At 39.1% G+C, this 18,341-nt stretch overlaps 2 protein-coding genes across 2 annotated transcripts; one reads left to right on the plus strand and one right to left on the minus strand.

The window, feature by feature from the left end:
* Positions 1-1,041: 1,041 nt before the first annotated feature.
* On the minus strand, positions 1,042-8,752 carry dsg2l (desmoglein 2 like). Its single transcript, XM_085254589.1, has 14 exons — positions 8,586-8,752; positions 7,991-8,113; positions 7,200-7,355; positions 6,982-7,123; positions 6,703-6,866; positions 6,300-6,434; positions 5,982-6,167; positions 5,612-5,892; positions 5,363-5,505; positions 5,045-5,266; positions 4,559-4,789; positions 4,142-4,269; positions 3,711-4,049; positions 1,042-3,606 (listed from the first exon to the last, which is right to left on the minus strand). Exons 1-14 carry the CDS (start codon positions 8,637-8,639, stop codon positions 2,593-2,595), a joined length of 3,318 nt encoding a protein of 1,105 aa, XP_085110715.1. The 5' UTR covers positions 8,640-8,752; the 3' UTR covers positions 1,042-2,592.
* Positions 8,753-11,630: 2,878 nt separating this feature from the next.
* On the plus strand, positions 11,631-16,680 carry LOC146553573 (desmocollin 2-like protein). The gene is made up of 10 exons (XM_085255599.1): positions 11,631-11,785; positions 12,591-12,681; positions 12,790-12,998; positions 13,091-13,195; positions 13,535-13,690; positions 13,942-14,086; positions 14,174-14,328; positions 14,430-14,564; positions 14,711-14,896; positions 15,818-16,680. Exons 1-10 carry the CDS (start codon positions 11,747-11,749, stop codon positions 16,010-16,012), a joined length of 1,416 nt encoding a protein of 471 aa, XP_085111725.1. The 5' UTR covers positions 11,631-11,746; the 3' UTR covers positions 16,013-16,680.
* Positions 16,681-18,341: the final 1,661 nt, after the last annotated feature.

Below are 18,341 nucleotides of genomic sequence, written 5' to 3' on the forward strand. Positions count from 1 at the left end.
GCAGCTGAGCAGCCTCTGTGATGCTAATGTATTCTCTAGCACTTGAAGTTATTGAACAGTACTGTTTTCTTAATTTGATTACTATTCCTGACATTTAATGACACATTTGAAGTTGTAACTACTGTTTGTTTGTTTCCATACCACACACTAGCTCAGTCGGTCAAGCATTAACACCCAGACACCCTATGCGGACAGACTGCTATCTGAAATTTGAGCTAAAGGCAGAACACCCTCTTACTTTGTGCACTTCACAGATAGCGAGCATATAATGCTTACTTTGTTTCTCCAAGGGAAAAAAAGACACAAAAAAAGGAAAGCGCTGTTCCTGCATTATCAGTAACTGAAACCTGAGTTTCTACTTTACTTTCTCCTCTGTTTATGTGAAGCATGAATGAACCTTTGTCAGTCAACCACAGAGAAACCTGTTGTATCCCTTCTATGCAGAAACACTCCTGTCGGGTTGGAAAACCCTGAAGCTAATGCTTACAGTTTAACGTCTCTACCTGTGGCATGTTTTAGTTGACATGCAAATATGCAGTTAATTTGTTGGTGATCACCAAGCCATATGCTTAAAACACATTATTGGGAAAAAAAAGTTTTTAACTTTGAAGAATTGCTTTACATACACTGTCTCTTTCAATTAACAAACTATGTAGAAATATTATATCAGCTTATGGTCAGATTTAAATAAGGACTTCCATTTATGTTTACTATTGTATAAACATTTTCAAATGTAACCAAAGAATCTGAAACTAAATTGTTTATATATGAAATATATAATAAAATATATTACAAATATGTTTATATAAATAACTTAACAATAACAATGAAATACCAATTAATGCTCATTTTCATTCTATCTGGCAAATAGTATAATTTTGCATATCACATGACATCCAAAAGCTTATAATGTTGTAAAAAGAACAGTTAGGGTGATATGCAAGTAATTTCTGAAACATAGTTCTTAACTTTTTTTTAACTCAAAGATGTACGATAAATCGTGTCATGTGTGAAATCAGAAAGTAAAAAGTGTCAAGCAGATTCTTTTCTGTTTGAGTTTATTGTGATACAAGTTGAAAAACCCCTTAAAATAAAAACATCTTCATTATCCCCGTGGATTAGCACTGCACTGCTATATTCTTACAGCATTTTAGAAAGCAGGTTTAAAAATACAGGTCAGTAGCAAGAACAGCAGCATTAAACTGGCAAGCTCATCCCATCCCATTACACACACACACAGCCACACACACACACAAAATCAATCTGGTAATGATCCCACAAAACACATTTCTTCAGCTTTGGCACTTAGATCTCATGGAATTAATACTTATATATATATATATAAAAAATGCATACTTTCAGGAAAAATATAAAAATAGTGCAACAATTCAAATAGAGGATGTGTTATTTGAGCACACTCAGTATTTATCTAGTTTCTGTACAGCTTCTGAACACATTATGAAGTAGGCGAACGATCTAACAGTTAGCACAACAACTTTAGTCATGGCTAAACAAATATACCAATGTACAAATTAAGCACCTTAAAAATCACAACACACTAAAATAATACATCAGTCTGTGCAATAAATCTAATATTGACAGCCTTTAAAGATAAATGAAAAATCTACAGCCTCTCCCTCTGCGAAAAACCGTGTTCGTTTGAAGACTAATTATATATACATTATATGTTAAAAAATTATCGCTAAGCAGAGAACACTCTTGTGTGGGAATTTTCATTGCAAAAAGGCTTTACTATGATTTATAGCGCTCACGTTGTGTTTTTTTTGGTGTGGATGTATCTGTTTAGACCTATCTGTTGCGCTTTAATTGAATATCAAGTTCATGCATGTGATTTCTGGCTATTGACTAATTCAGTACCGTAACCACTTAAAAACAGTGCAGCAGCTCCTATAGCAGCTTGGCAGGCTGAATAGACAGGAGATGCAATGATCTGACAGCTATTGCTGCCCAAGGTAAGGGTGTAGACTTGTTTTTACTTTGTGTCCTTTAAAAAGAGAAAGTAAAGTTTACGTAAAACTGGTTTAGGACTAGTTGTTTTACTGCCCCGAAGCCATATTAGTTTTGTACCTGAAAAAATGTAGCACATATAGGTCTGTTAAGTGCACTCAGTGTTTTGTTTTTTTTCCCTCGGTTGGGTTCTAATAACACAAGTCATGTAAGACTGTGTAGAAATGTTACCCTTTTTTTCCTCTCTATAGTCAACACTGTATTGTATTCCCCTGCTGTTGACAGAACTGAATTTTGACATATCATTCAAAACAAATACAAGCTTGGTATAGAAAAAGAGGAGATGTTATTTTAACTAGTTTCAGTTTGAAATTCCAGCCTCTGATGGCTAAGTGCACCTTACAGTCTGTATTACATACTAACTTCTCAGGTCGGTGGATGAGAACCTACAGTATAAGACTTTAGGTCAAGCAGACCAAACTCCAGTTTATAACGCAATTAATAATCTGCATTAATAGAAATACAGCATGTTGATGTACTGTAGTACATTCCAGTCCAGTCAGTATATCATTACATGTCAAAACAGGAGTAATATTTGTAGCGAGGCTACAGAAAATGGTTGCTCTAAGCTCTTGAACTAGACTCCAAATTTCTCTCTGTCACCAAGACCTTTTTCTGCTGCACAACCACTCTCTTGGTCCCATGTGACTTGGGTGTGACTGTCAGCTTAGCTTCCTCATTTGACCCTAGAGAACTGTGCGACCCCACTGAAAAACCCTGAGCTTTCACTGGCACACTTCGGACTTCAAAGCCCTGCTCTGCAGACCTTTGTCCAGTCTGCACAACGCCCTGCGCTAAATGCACACCTTGCTCCCCTCCTGAGGATCCATTCTCCACCACTAATAGTTGTCTAGACCTGGAGATGGTTCCTCGTGAAAGTCCTTGTGCTGCCTGCCCTGTTGCTTCACCCATTCCTCCCTGTCTATCGACAAGTACCACACCCTGGGAACTTTGGAGGCCACCAACTTGCACCAGCCCATGACCTAGCCCAGCTTGGCCTACTGAACCCACTGCCTGCTGCGTGCCTCCTGCCACAAGCATTACTTGGGGCTTGGACTCGACTACGTACATGGGCGTAGCAGCATAGTACATAGCAGGTTGCTGTATGAGCAGTGTCTGACTGGGAATCACTATGTTGTCCTGGACGTGTACATTGGGAAGAGTTGCTGAACTCTGTGCTCTCCCAGTGATACGTTCCTCCTGGATAACGGTAGAAGAGCCGGATGATACATTGGAGGTATTTAGGGTGTTAATATTGACGCGATCCCTGTCCCTGATGGTTTCTGTGTGACTACGGACATGTGTGTGTGTGGATGTGGAAGGCCTGAAAGGAGAGACGGGTCTGACTGGAGTGGAAGAAACTGCCACATCTACAGATTCAGTGACCATGGTTGACCCCTGGCAAATCTCAGCCAGGGTTTTGAATTTAGGCCCGAGGTCATTAAGGAATGCAAGATCATCATCATTTTCAAGAAGGCTGCAGCAGCCTACAGAACCTGCCAGCGACTCTTGTCCCTCATAGTTGTAGATCAGCATACTGTCCTTCACCTGAGGTTGCTGTGCAGCATGATCGGATTTCTGCAAAGAAGTGGGGATGAAAAAGAATATATTACAGCTTCAGACATAATGTCTTTATCTGACCTGAAAGACTGCAATTTCAACTTAACTTAGGGATCACTTACTCTTGAATAGTAGTCCCATAGAAATTCCTCAGATAGAGCTATGCCATCCCATGCCCCACCTCTGTATTGAGAGAAATTCATATCTTGTCTGGCCATCGTTCCTGTATTCAGGAAGTCCATATTCTGTCCACTGGAGTATTTGTACTGGTTGTACAGGTTCATGTTGTCAGCTGTCATATTGGATGTGTATATAGCACTGCCTTTATAGGGCCCTCTTCCACCTGCTCCTCCTCCTAACTCAGCCAGCCCTCCAAAGTATCCATGTCCCTCAAACATGTTGACATCCTTAGTCACTGCACCACCATCAACCTCCACTGGGACATGCATAAGAGGAACCTCCTGCAAGAGAAGTGTGGGATCCAGTCAGATAAATTTGATTATCAAACGTTCAGAGTTGAAGGTGCCTGCACACATCAAAACTACAGTAATACCTTGTCTTCTCCCTGTCCCTCAGTGTGATATGAGATCAGCTGTTGCTTTGTGTCGTATGGAATAGACTTGAAATCGCCGATAGCCGCTGTACTCCCACACAGGCAGAAGAGCAACAGGAGAGGCACCACTGAAAAACAGGCACATTTTCCACTAGATCAAAATAGGCTCGACTGATTAGGTCAAATTAAGTCCAATAATCAATGAATTACTTTAACTGAATAAACAGATTTAACAGGAAAGGAATGTATTTATGAAAAAACCGGCATCTGTGCGTGACACAACTACTCACATTAGTCAGTCTCTCTAGGCCTGCTACAACATGTACGATTAGGCAACCTTTTAAGTGAAAGTATGGAGAACACCCCCCCCCCAATAAAATAGGAAGAGTAAAATCCTCAAACAAGGGCTCTACTCACAAAGCAGCAGCAGCAGTCCCAGCAACATCAGCAGAATACCCGCAGCTCCAAAAGTTGCAGTCGACGTAGAGCGCGACACACAGGATTTGGTGTTTTTATTGCAGGTACATACAGTCAAATCTATTATCTGAGCATCAGCACATGACTTTCCCTGCTGGTCTGTGATCTTCAGTGTCACTTTGTGGACGCCAGGCCACACATAGTTTTCTTCTCGCAGAATGACTGTAGTTTCTGAAGAAATAAATTAGTAAATTAAGAAAAAAATACTGCACAAAGTGTTTACTTTTTGCCTTGCAATGTGTAAGGAAGTGCACATGGATAACACTCAAAATAAATGCTTAAAAAAATAGCAAGAAACAATTTTTTTTCTAAAACACAATATACAATTTGTCCATAAATGCCTTTACTCTCAAAGGAAGCTCAGACGGTTGATCTAACAAGCGTTTGCTGGATTTTGCCGTACAGTGATTGTTTACATGGCATTACCATTAAAATGCTCCACTCTCCACTTCCCTGTGGTGCTCTCTTCAACCACAGTAAATTCAAATGGTGATGAATTGGGGAAGTGGTCTTCATCTACAGCAGTGACATAGATCACGCTATCCTGAAGGCACATGGTCTGAGTTTTAGAGGTCAGTCTTGGGCAGTGATCATTGAAGTCCTCCACCTGAATAGCTATGGTCCCCGTAGCAGTTTTTGAGGGCAGATCTGAAAGCCAGTGGAATGTAAGATCAATATTAATCTGTTGGGTACGATATTACTCCTGATTAGACTGATGTTTGCTGCCGTGTTAACAGAACTCACCATTGCTGATGCATATAATTTCTGCGTAATATGTTCCATTGATCAAGTGCACGGACTCTCGGTCAGGGAGTTTACTCAGCCTGATGTCTGCTGTCTTTTCATCGATAATCAACCAGTTGTCAATGTCACGGTGTTTGGCATACCTTGAAGAACACACGTAAATTAATGTAAGAACAAAAATAAACTTTTCATATTCAGTGTAAGAATCGGTTGATATATGCGCAGGCGACACTTTCAGTTTAACTGTACCTCACGTTGGTGGCAATCTTTTGTGTGTCAGTGTCAATAGCAGCGTAATTAGTTATGATTTTGCTGAGGGAGGTGGATGTGTACTCCTCTGAGACAGTCACCACTTTTACACTTGGTTGGAAACGAGGTCCCTCCTTCTGATTGACCACATTAATTGTGACTGGGTAGGTTTTGATACCTGTTGCCCCTGTCACAGACTGACTGCTGCCAAAATTATACGCTGCTTTGTTGGAAACCATGACACGCAAGTTCATCACCTTCAGTTCCTCATAGTCGAGAGCCTGTATATAAAAGGGTAATCCATGAATTTTGACTCTTCTGGTCGAAACACATTTTTCCTTTTACCTCTAATTTACACAGCACTCTTTACCTTCCGAACCATGATAATTCCCTCATTGGTTTTTTCATCCGTAGTGATATCGAAATAACCTCCCTCATTGCCTGAAACAATTTGGAAAACAGCCAGCCAGTTGTCTGTGTGAATTAGGTCCATATCAATGGCTTTTATCCTCATAACTTCCACACCGACAGTGTTCTCTTCAATACGCCCTTCATACTGCAAATAAAGTGCACATGAACAACAACTGTTTTTGAAAAAAGCTTACTGTTGACCACTATGAAAACAAAAAACAAGAAAAACTTTACACAAGAATAGATGGGCTGGATGTGGTAAAGGTGGAAGACCTACTATTTCTTTTTCCAGCGTTGGAATGTTGTCATTTATGTCGAGAAGTCGGATCTCAACTTCTCCAGTTGACGTTCGTCCTCCTGGGCGTCCATTTAAATCACAGACTTTAATCATTAACTTATATGTATCTTGTTTCTAAAAACAAAAGTTAGAAATGATTATTTCACAGATGAATATGTTGGAATATGTACATGCAGTGTGGTGAATAAAATTTGACTAATTTCTTACAAATTACGTTTATAATATGAGGTCGTACTATAACGATGAACTTGGGGGCTGTGACAAAATCTACATACTGTTACTGATTTGACTACAGTCTTGTGAGTTGCAAGCTTTTCCATTAAATAATTGTAGAGGCACAAGATGATTTTCACAATACCTAAAAGGTCATAAATGAGCTCACCTCCCGATCCAGTGAGGTACTTTGAACCATGAGCTCTCCAGTGCGAGAGTTCATCCAGAACAACCCAGCTGTGTTAGCCTGCTCAACAATGCTGTATGAGAGCTGGGCATTCTCTGTTCTCTCATCATCGGCATCAGTAGCGATTATTTTCATGATAACAACACCTAGGAAATCGAAGGTAAATGAAAAATAGCAACTCCGGTAAATGAATTCAGTTAAGGACAGGATTGTTTTTGTGATCCATCAAATAAAAAAAGACACAAACAAATCTTAACATACCTGATCGACTAGATTCATTGACATATCCAAATTGCTGTAATTGAATGACTGGCGCGTTGTCATTCTCATCATCAACGGTGATATTAAGGTCAATGTAGTTTTCAGCCTGGGTCCCATTGGTGTATCTTGCCACACCTCTTAACTATAAAGCACAACTGTATTAAAAACTGATTCACTTTGTAACTCATGGCTCTTTATAAAGAGGATTTGACTCTTACACGATAGAAGGCAATCTCCTCTCGATCCAGAATGGAATAGACTCTCAAACAGCCGGTGCTATGGTCAATACGAAATCTACCAATAGGGTCCTGGTCAGCGCCAGGCCCTGTTATATAGTAGAGCATCTTCGCATACTCCTCCTTATCAGAGCGAATCTGAAATTCAGATACACAAACAGAATGAATCCATCTGGAAGGCCAAAACCTTCAGTTAACAACGTAAGAAAACATTTACTGAACATATTATACCATATATTTAAAAAGTTGTATTTTTAAAATCATAATTATAGTAGAATATATTTATGATAAATATAAGCATGACAAATATTGCAGGTTCTCATTCAGACTGCTTTGAGACCATCTGTGCATACATCAGTTAAACTCTGCCGTTACTTAACATTAGTAGGTGAGTTATGAAGATTAATACACTTTAGAACAATAAACAGGGTTGTGTAAAAAAAAGCAGCACACAAAGCAGTATCTGTCATTTGTCTCTGTGTCTGAACTGACTCATTATGAACATGGCAGTCTGCCAGTGTCTGCCTCTGAAGCAACTCTCACATATGTAAGTAAGTGAAAAGCAAAGGTGGCTGAAGGACATGCAGCTTTTGAAAATGATTTGTTTCACACAGTAAAATACATTAAAACACATTAAACTGTTGCTTTGCCAGCATAAAAAAATATATTTGTATGACTGTGGAAAATAATATACATATAAATATGTATATTTATATTTGTAAGATGAAAAACATTAATTTTACAATGGAATTCTTCAGAAAATAAATACACACTCTAGCAACGCAATCAAGGCCGGTGTAATCATAGTTCTCAATTAGCTTTCGGGGCGGTGCGATCCAGTGTCTCTTCTGCCTGTGCAGCAGTCGTCCATTTCCTTCTGCTCCCACAGGAACAAGCTGCAAATGAACAAAAAGCGAGGAAAAGGGACATTATTATACAAATCTATCTATCTATCTATCTATCTATCTATCTATCTATCTATCTATCTATCTAATGTGAAGTCCACCCCACTTGCTGCACATTATTCCCACTGTGTTATGATGTAGCAGAATATCTAATAATGTAATCATTACGTCTGCCTTACAAGTGGACCTGATTAAGACTTTGTTCCCCGAAACTTTCCTCCCACGTCCCGTATGGCGAAATAAACCAAATGAACTGTCCTGTGACTTTCGAATAAAAGTGATGAAAACGCTTCTCTTTTTTTCTTTCTCTTTTTTAACAGGAAGATTAAGGACATATCATCTTCGGCATCTTTAGCGCTCACATACACACCACAAGCCAGAGCCACACCTGTATAGATCCGCTTTTCTCCATTCGACACTAAATGCGTAGCAATACATTGCACGTACTGAATGTGTTACTTACAGCTTGAAAGAACGCCAGGAGAATAAAAATGCTGCTTTTCAGTAGTGATCCCATCGCGTCTAGAAATAAAACAAAACGTTGTCAATCCTCGAGTAAGAGTTCGGCTTCAGTTTGACTGCATCTGCAGCCTATTGTTAACTGCGTTTACACTTTGACCGTCCGAGGGGTAGGACGAAGTTTTACAGCGCTGGGCGGTTCTTCCCCCCCCACTCAGGTTACTCATGACTGCTGATAGCAGGCGGAGAAAGGTGGAGTCCTATGTCCATTTTGTTCTGGTCTGTAATATCTCCGAGCAGCCCATTGTTTGTTATGAAAAACAATATGAAAGTCTCCAAAATGGACCGCGTGAATCCAAACTATTCACGTTTGACCATCTAAAACTGCAATTTTACATTTCCACTTCCACACTACATTCTTTTTTATTTTCTTTCCTTTTTTGTGCACCTAAAAATGTATCACAGTCCTTTTGGCTATCGTGCTTTCCCACTTATATGAAAAACTTTACCAGTGCCCGTGAAATTCCTAAAGAGTGCACCGCTAGTTTCTGGGTTCCCAGCTCGACTAGCTGTTGGCACACTCACAGTTTGGTTGCCAGGCTACACGCAAGGTTTATCCTGAATGGTCAAGGCGTGTTGCGACAGTACAATGGGAATTTAATCGGATTACTTATTTTGCATTAACGAATGAATCAGACATGTTTCTGATAATACTGGAATTACAAAACAAAAATTACAAAAATCTTTCTTTCTTTCTTTTAATTAAGACTAAAATTTATGTAATACCTTTCTTGGTGAGCATTTAAAAACACAACACAGAGGTGGATGGTTTCGATTGTGTCATGATTTATGACAAAAAACATCATAAAAAGTCTGAGGGTGCTAATACCTGCTAATAAAGGTTCTATCTTAGATAATGACCAAATAATTGTTTAATTTAGTAGTCCTTATGAACAAAGGCTAGTTCAACTTTTTAAGCAGACACATGTGACAGTCTTTGAGGAACATTTTTGATTATGACACCTCACATTCTTCAGTTTGTCCAGCACACACTCCCAAACACGTAGTTGTTAGTAATAATACACTAGTATTAGTGATTCAATCCTCTTAAGCATCTAGTTTCACCTGAATACTTCTCTCCTACACATGCCTCATTTGGCACTCATCCAAAGGGTGATGAAAGCTGGGTGTGGTAGGTGTTTTAGGTGGATTGAAGAACTTTCTTACCTCGGGGACATGTGTGTCACTGTTGCAAAGTGAGCTGTTCAATTAGTGCTAGCACTCGGTACCTTTAAAACTTTGCTTCTCAAAACATTTGGTCTCAGCCCTGCAGCATTTGGGTGGAATCCTGGCAAACAAACAAGGAGATTTCTTCGTCATCATTTTGCAATTGACGTGTTCAAACTAGAAGAGCTAACTGGATGAAGACATGTTTTAATGACAGAAAAGACACTGGGGGAATTTAATCGGAAGTGAGAAAAATGGCTGAAAATATTTCAGAGAAAGTTCACATTTTCGGTTTCTCCAAACTGCACAACTCAGCAAAAGCAAAAAGTTGGTTATTTTAGAATGTAAAAACATCTGTTATGACTAATCTTACCAGGATACTGTAGGGAAAAAGTAGTCAGAAATAGGGAGACCGGCTGAATAACCAAAAGTACAATAGGTTTCTTCCACACAGGCTCGCTTAGTCTCTAAATTCTGTAAACACACAGAAGCCTGAGCACAGCGATAATTAACCTTTTTTTTAATATAATAAAATCACATGGTATTTTGCTGTGTCTGTTTTGCATTTGCTGGTAAAGCGTTAAAGCGGTAATCACTTTCATTATGTCCACGCCCATGACTCCCACCAAAAGTCTTCCTGACATTTTTCTCACCTTTCCTGTTGCAGGCCCATATATCCTGCCTTCAAAATGCTTTCATAAACAAGGTCAAGCCAGTAGAGTATTTCTGAACTGGACGTATTTTAAATGACGTAGGGCCAGTGTTTCTGCTGCTTTACTTTTATCAACAGTTTATAGAGATAATGAGTGTTTCGCTGTGGTTACACAGTCTCCCCCACACCAGGCTTCATTCAGATCAAATTCCTGTGGTGTTCAGAGTGGAGCTCAAGTTTGTTCCTCCTACACAGTAGAGCTGCAGTCAAGAGAGGAGGAGCAAGCAGGGGTCAGTCTCTGTGTAGACCTGAGATAAGCCACCACAAACAAGCAGACAGACCAGTATTTCTTCAAGCGCCTATACTTGTAGCATGCCATAGTGTTATAAGACCATTACTATTGCTTTGTACTGATGCATTCATATGCAAAATGCATGGGGTGATCTGATGTAACTGCACTGTCAACAGTGTCCTGCTTTGTATAATATGGATCCAAATGCAAGACTCAGAAGCAGAACTAAACTAAAAAAACACAGCTTTACTGCTGGAGCTTACAGAAAATATGAAACAAAGACACCAAACTGGGAAATTAAAGGGGAAACACAGAACACTGGTTTAAACAGCATGTGGGGAGGATGAGACCAAGAAAAGAAGTACACTGATAGTCTATGGATGCATATTGAAGTCCAATGATGGTTCCCAGACAGTTAAGCAACTAGAAAAAAATAGAGGGGTATATAAAGAGTATCAAATGAGACCACAAGAACAAATTCACTTTACCCTTACTTAGCAAAGGAGTTGACCATCGTTTATTTGACCTTTACATGCTAAATACAAATCTGGTATACTGGTACATTTATATATATCCTTTTTATTTTTTAATTTGGACACCAAACTGTCCACCCCCTGTCATTTCTGACATGTCCCACATTGACAGACACAAATACAGTGTTTGGCTCACATTTACTTTTTTGGAGACCTGGTCACTTTGATAAATGCAACATGTCTCACGTGTTTTTGTAGCAAGGGAAAATTACATTTTTAGTTGTGTATTGCAGTAAAAGAGTAATGTTTCAGGGAAAAAACTATATATATATATATCGTAAAAATATTTGGAACTTTTGGGAGGAGTTGTTTTTCACAGTTGGCAATGAGGAGCACAGTCCAAAGGTACTGTGCTTGTTTGAAATTTCACTTGTTGCAACAGATACTGCAGCTGATAAATGACCACCTGTTAGAAGCGGGGGCACAGACAAGTGACAAAGCTCCTTGTTTTTTATTCAAAAATGGCAAAATGTTTTATTTCCAGCACCTGCCTAATGTTGGTAAGTGTTTCTAGTTTTCTTTATTCCACTGTTAGGGATGACCATGGGTATTATAACAAAGGTTCAACGCAAAAGCTAAGTAAGTAGGGATTACCTAACATGTAATTAGTTCCATGTACGAAAACTCACTCTGACCTTGCAAGTGAAATTGCAAAGCTGTGTGAAGAAGAATTCAGAGTTTACAGTAAAATCGATGATTTCCAGTATTTTATTTCATCACTTGTCTACTTTGATTAGTACTGATACTTGTTAAGTCGTGTAACCTGTATTCTTTTAAAGAGCCACGTCTTAGGTAAAATTTAAGGCATTCCAACTATGCTAACTTTAAACCACTATACTGCTACAACTAGTTTTAAGTATGCATGACTGGGGTAGGGAGGATTGTAAAATCATATTAAAAAGTGTTAAAGCTATCCTACGGATAACAAATAACTACATTTTCCCTGTACTACTCATTTTTCAGCTTTTCAAGACAGTCGGTGATAAAAGCATTATCGCTGTGAGAGGGAAATGAACTGAATTATAATTGTGATATACTGATAAATATTGCCAATTTGTAGTTGATGCACAAGGCTATTTTTAATGTCAATATGTAACAATCCCAGCACAAATATTCTGTGAGCCGTAATTGCATATACACAAAGGGCTGCAGTCATCCTCAGTCTCGCCTACAATACATTTCTCTTAATGCTTGCTGTCTGTTACTTCTGTCAGTGCTGTTTGCTATAGCAAAAATGTTAATGCCCAGAAGCATTAACAACATTTAAATGCGACAAGCCCGTTTGAAACTCACTTTCACCTTCAGATCCTGTCCTGTGTGGAGTCGTGCTCTCTCCCGAGGTCTCTCTACGTAATTGTACCTGAAACAATTCCACCTGAATACCAAGTAGCAAAAGGTGCTGCTCTGCTTACTTTTTTTTCATTCCGTCTGTGTGAAAAAGTGTTGTAGGCCGACTGTTTTGTGTTTTATGGCTCTTTTTAACTTTCCCTTTCTCGGTTTTCAGTTGAAACCGTCGGCTGTGATGCCAAATCAACGCTGTTAACTGTGAAGGACCCGAGTTTTACAATAAACAGTAATGGAGCAGTGGTAGCTTTAACGTCTGTCTCAGTGGCAGAAAGAGGACGGACATTTTTTGTGTGCGCTCAGGACAATAGTAGACCGGAAAGTAAGATGAAAGTTCACCTTGTCCGCAGTACAATGCCGACAAAACATGTAAGACAACTGCATATTGTGAGCCGTTTATACAGCTCAGAAAGCACGATGCGTTTTTTTCTAACATATCCTGACTTGTTGGAATGTCACAGCAACGAGGCCAAGGATTCCTGATTCGGTCTAAAAGACGCTGGGCACCTCCGAACCTCACCGTAGTGGAGAATTACGTAGGACCCTATCCAAAACTAATTGAAAGGGTAAATTAAATGTATAATTCATATCATTTATAAGCACTGTGCTATTCAAATGTTTATTTTCAGTACACATTGTTCTCTTTTCTCACTTCCCCCCTCAAATTATCTGATTATTTCAGGAGTCACATCTGTTAATTAAATTCAGTGATTATTTCCTTTGATGTTCTTTTTTAAGTTACATTACCAGCATGTCAGATTGGAAACTGTCTACAGTTTTGATCTATTTAAAAACGCTACGAGCTGAAAGAGCTCACAGTAGGCTGCTTTATGAAAATTGAATAACAGAATTTTTGTTGTTTTTGTTTTCTTTAATATGTGTGTTTTATTTGGTTTCTCCTGTAGCTGGTGTCAGATACCTCAGCCAGATATAAATTGTTCTACACTGTCGAAGGAGAAGGATTCAATAAGTATCCAACTGGAGTGTTCAACCTGAACAGAGACACAGGGGATCTGTTCTTGCTCAAAGCAGTGGACCGTGAGGCGTTCCCAGTATATAGTGTGAGTGTGAACATGAAAATGATTTAAGGTTTTTAGTCAGTTGCATTATTGTTCAGCAGTCATTCAAAAAGAACGATTTATCATTAAATAAAATAATGACAGATTGTCAACTTGTTAGTTTTGAGTTTTGATTCTCTATTACGCATTTTTTTTATATTGTTCACTCAAACCTGGAAGTGACACAATTTATATATGTCTTATAATGTTTTTGCCTTTAACTTTGCTTACACGTTTGTCTTTTTCGTTTATAGTTTGTGGTGCGTTCTTGGGACACGGTCACAAACAAGGAGACAGATGAGAATCTGCCATTGAAAGTGGTTGTAGATGATGTAAATGACAATCCACCGGAGTTTGTAGGTCCTCTACAGTTTATGGTTCCTGAGCACTGTAGTGTAGGTGAGAAAAGCAAAATAGAGTAACAGATAAATCTGTGGTGTTTGGCCTCAGTGCAGTTGCTCTAAATGATCGTGGTTTCCAATACAGGGACTGTGGTGGGAAAGGTGAATACAACCGACAAAGACCAAATTGGCACCGACCATGTGAAGATTAGGTATACACTCCTAACTGGAACAGACATGTTTGCCATTCATGCGGAAACAGGTGTCATTTCAACAACAAACAACACCCTAGACAGAGAGGTGAGCACTGCTTCTGCATCAGTGATACCTGTGAACTTTATTTAAATGACAATAGCATTGACATGTTCTCCTTATGATATTTTGCAACATTTCTTTTTAAGTTAACAGACAACCATTTGGTGGTTGTACAAATCCAGGATATGAATGGTGCACCAAGTGGTCTGGTTGCCACATCAACAGCAACAATTGTTCTGAGTGACATCAATGACAACCCGCCAACCTTCATGAAAACATCTGTAAGTGTTTGAAAAAACTGTCAGTATGTAATCTGGCTGAATAAGTGAAATCATATTTGTTGAACAATAATCGTTTTAAGGACTTTTTTGTACTTAATTTTCAAGAACATTTGTTGTCTGATAACATAACATCCTCACTGTTTTAGTATGATGTCGCTGTGCAAGAGAATGAAAGTGAAAAACTTCTACTTCGAATTCCAGTTCAAGATAAAGATTTGATAAACACACCAAACTGGATATCAAAGTTTGTCATTACTCAAGGAAATGAAAATGGAAATTTCAGGATTGTTACTGACCCCCAAACAAATGAAGGGCTTCTGTACGTCTCAAAGGTGAGACTGACTTCTTATTAAATTTGTTATTATCATTATAACAATCTTATATTATTGTACGGTACAATATAAAGCGCCTTGAGGCGACTGTTGTTGTGATTTGGCGCTAGGGCTGGGCTATATCATACCCTTCACGGTAATACCGGTATAATTTTGGGCAACGATAGAAAAATGAAATATCGCGATAGAATATGGGTAAAACGCGCATGCGCAGTGCCTTTGTTTTCATACGCACACGTCGGAAAAAGCATGGCGGCGAAAGCAAATCGTTGAATGAAACGGATGAACCAGAATTGGTTTGTAAAAATGCTGCAACTTCAGTGGTGTGGAACTGGTTTAGCTTTCGTCCATCCGAGACACAACAAAGCACTATTTTTGGTCTGTCGTTATTACCGTGTTTTTTGGAAAATACGGGACACTTAAAATCAATCCTTTGATTTTTCTGAAAATCGACAGTGCCCCTTATAATCCTGTGGGACTTATGTATGAATTCTGGTTGTGTTTACTGACCTCGAAACGATTTTATGCGGTACACGGCGCTCGAAAATCTGTCAAATGTTTTAGTACGGGGCAGCACGGTGGCAAGGTGGTTAGCACTGTTGCTGCACAGCAAAAAGGTCCTGAGTTCAATTCCACCATCAGGCCGGGGTCTTTCTGTGTGGAGTTTGCATGTTCTCCCCATGTTTGCGTGGGTTCTCTCCGGGTACTCCGGCTTCCTCCCACCGTCCAAAGACATGCAAGTTGTGGGGATGGGTTGATTGGATAATCCAAATTGCCACTAGGTGTGAATGTGAGTGCGAATGGTTGTAGTAATGTTGGTAGTAGCATTTTACATGGATCATGGATCACATTTAACGGAAAGTCCGCCTTTATAAAACTAATTTATATTCATGAACTTTTAAATGTCTTTCTTTTTTTCAGCCATTAGATTATGAGAAGACCAACAATGTGCAGCTTCAGATCACAGCACAAAATCAAGCACCGCTGAATGGCAGCAGTGCCAGTTGGCAATCCATCCCTGTGAATGTCAGTGTCACCAATGAAGGCCCAGAATTCTCTGCTCCTTCGATCCGCTTCATTGTCAAAGAGAACACACCAAATGGCACAGTGATATGAACTTATATAGCTACGGATCCTGAGACGAAGAGCAGCAAATCCCTTAACCCTTTAAAGCCGGTTGGAGCGGGCACGCTCCGTTTTGCTAACTATTTTTAAATCCCGGTAGCACTGCAACCACGTAAGCTAGCGCAATAATTTTTTTTGCATATGAAACCGGAGGAGTTGTACTTACATCTTATGCCATCAGCTTGTCCTAGGTCACAGTTTCCTTCCACATATAGCTTTGCAAAAACTGCATAAAAAGCACTGGCAGCAACAAAAACATAATATTCCAGAAACACGCTTTGCCGAGCCGATCAGCTGTTCGTAACACTTCCTACGTCCATCAGCGCAAACTATCGCATGTCCGCCATGACCTGCCCGAAACCAAAAGTGACATCATTTTGCAGAAATGTAGCTTTTTACTCATCAGGGCCTTATGAGCCTATACTGGTGTTTTTAAGTTATGTTTGACTTTATGACTTTCTGTGTCGTTTCTGGGATGCTGAGGACTCATATTGCACTGCTGGAAACAGTTTATTTTGATGCATATGCTGTTTATTTTTTTTTTGCAAATTTGCATTATAATATTCATTTTCGTTTTTCCTGCAGTATATAAAAATTGGTGTATTTCAAAAATAAAACTATGAAGACACTTAAAATAAATTTCCTGTGGTGGGAAACTATTTTGTGCAACTTTTTTGTATTTAAAGTTTTGAGGGATAAGCCTCTTAAATTTTTGCAATTTATGTAATTACTATGCACTTAATGCAGACATATTATTAAAATGTGGGCTATAATGGTTGTATTGATGTATATCAACTTGAAATGCTCCCCAAAATGGCTCTACAACATGTAAAAATATAATATAAGCTCTGACGGACTTGGTTCTATGGTAGGTCTTAAAGAGTTAAATGGAACCCTCTCTGACAAAGTAAAGCATGCTAAAAACCTCAAAAATCTACACATTGTTTCACCACCTAAAGAAGCAGCAAGTCTTACAATGCCATTTCTATGGCTTTGGGACTCCAGAGAACCACGGTGAGAGCCGTTATTCACAATTGGAGAAATCCTGGAATAGTGGTGAATCTTCCCAGGAATTGCTGGCCGACCAAAATTACTCCAAGAGTCCATCGACTACTCATCCAGGAGGTCCCAAAAGAACCCAGAACAACATTAAAGAACCGAAGGCCTCACTTGCCTCAGTTAAGGTCAGAGTTCATGAGTCAACAATAAGAAAGAGACTGAGTAAAAATGGCATCCATGAGAAAGTTCCAAGGTAAACTCAGTGCTGACCAAAAAGATCACAAAGGCTCATCTCATATTTTCCAAAAACATCTTCTGGAAAGACATTGGGGAAAATATTCCATGGACTGACGAGACAAAAGTATCTTTTGGAAGGTTTAAGTTCTTTTACATCTAGCATCAAACACACAATTAAGAAAAACCAGAAAAACCATGATACCAGCAGTCAAATATGGTGAGACCATGCTGTGATGGTCTGGGGCTCCTTTGCTGCTTCAGGACCCGGATGCCTTCTTGTAATTGATGGAACCATGAATTCTGCTTTGTACTAGAAAATCCTGAAGGAGAATGTCCGTTTGTCACTTTGTTGCATAAAGTTCAAGTGCATTTGTATTATGTAGCACGACAATGATCTGAAACGCATCAACAAGTCCATCTCTGACTGGAGTGACCTAGTCAAAGTCTTAGCTTTCTCAACTGAAATTGGCCATTCATGCCTGAAAACCCTCGAATGTGGTTGAATCAAAACAATTTTGCAAAGAACAGTGGGACAAAATTTCTCCGCAGTGATGTGAAAGACTCAATCCCAGTTATTCTAGTTGCTTGACTGCATGCAGTTCTTGGTGCTAAGATAATTGCCCCAACCAATTATTTTGTTTAGGAGCAATTACCTTTTCACACAGGGCCAGACAGGTTTGGATAACATATTTCACTTAATAAATGAAAAACAACATACAAGACAAAACAAAAACAAAATACAGGATATTGTATTTACTCAGATTATCTTTGTCGAACATTAAATCAACATTGATGATCTGAAACATGGAATTGTGACATGTGTGCAAAAAATATGGAATCAAGAAGGAGGCACTGTAGGTGACACTTCGTAATTGCAATTGTTCCTGTGTGCCAACATGTACACATTTTCTACATTACTGTTATATTGCAGGCTCCATGACAACAACAGGAACTGTCGTCCTTCTGGTGGAGAATCATACGAGTCCAGTCAGCATTTTATTAAAAACAAAGACTGTGCAAAACGAAGAGGTTTGGAGGGTTCCAGGTAATATGTTTTGAGAAACTGCCCGTTAAATTCTTAAAG

The sequence above is a fragment of the Mchenga conophoros genome, linkage group LG18 (assembly GCF_057382185.1).
Source record: "Mchenga conophoros isolate Kocher_MC1m ecotype Shallow Benthic linkage group LG18, M_conophoros_male_GT1.1, whole genome shotgun sequence".
Taxonomy (NCBI): Eukaryota; Metazoa; Chordata; class Actinopteri; order Cichliformes; family Cichlidae; genus Mchenga; species Mchenga conophoros.

Excerpts from the sequence above, each read along its gene's own strand:
- dsg2l (XM_085254589.1), bottom strand. The coding sequence starts at position 8,639 with ATGGGATCACTACTGAAAAGCAGCATTTTTATTCTCCTGGCGTTCTTT. Across the intron at positions 5,506-5,611 it reads AAGATTGCCACCAACGTGAG|GTATGCCAAACACCGTGACA; the intron begins GTACAGTTAAAC and ends GTGTTCTTCAAG. Across the intron at positions 4,050-4,141 it reads AGGGACAGGGAGAAGACAAG|GAGGTTCCTCTTATGCATGT; the intron begins GTATTACTGTAG and ends CTTCTCTTGCAG.
- LOC146553573 (XM_085255599.1), top strand. The coding sequence starts at position 11,747 with ATGGCAAAATGTTTTATTTCCAGCACCTGCCTAATGTTG. Across the intron at positions 12,999-13,090 it reads GTACAATGCCGACAAAACAT|CAACGAGGCCAAGGATTCCT; the intron begins GTAAGACAACTG and ends GGAATGTCACAG. Across the intron at positions 14,087-14,173 it reads TCCTGAGCACTGTAGTGTAG|GGACTGTGGTGGGAAAGGTG; the intron begins GTGAGAAAAGCA and ends TTTCCAATACAG.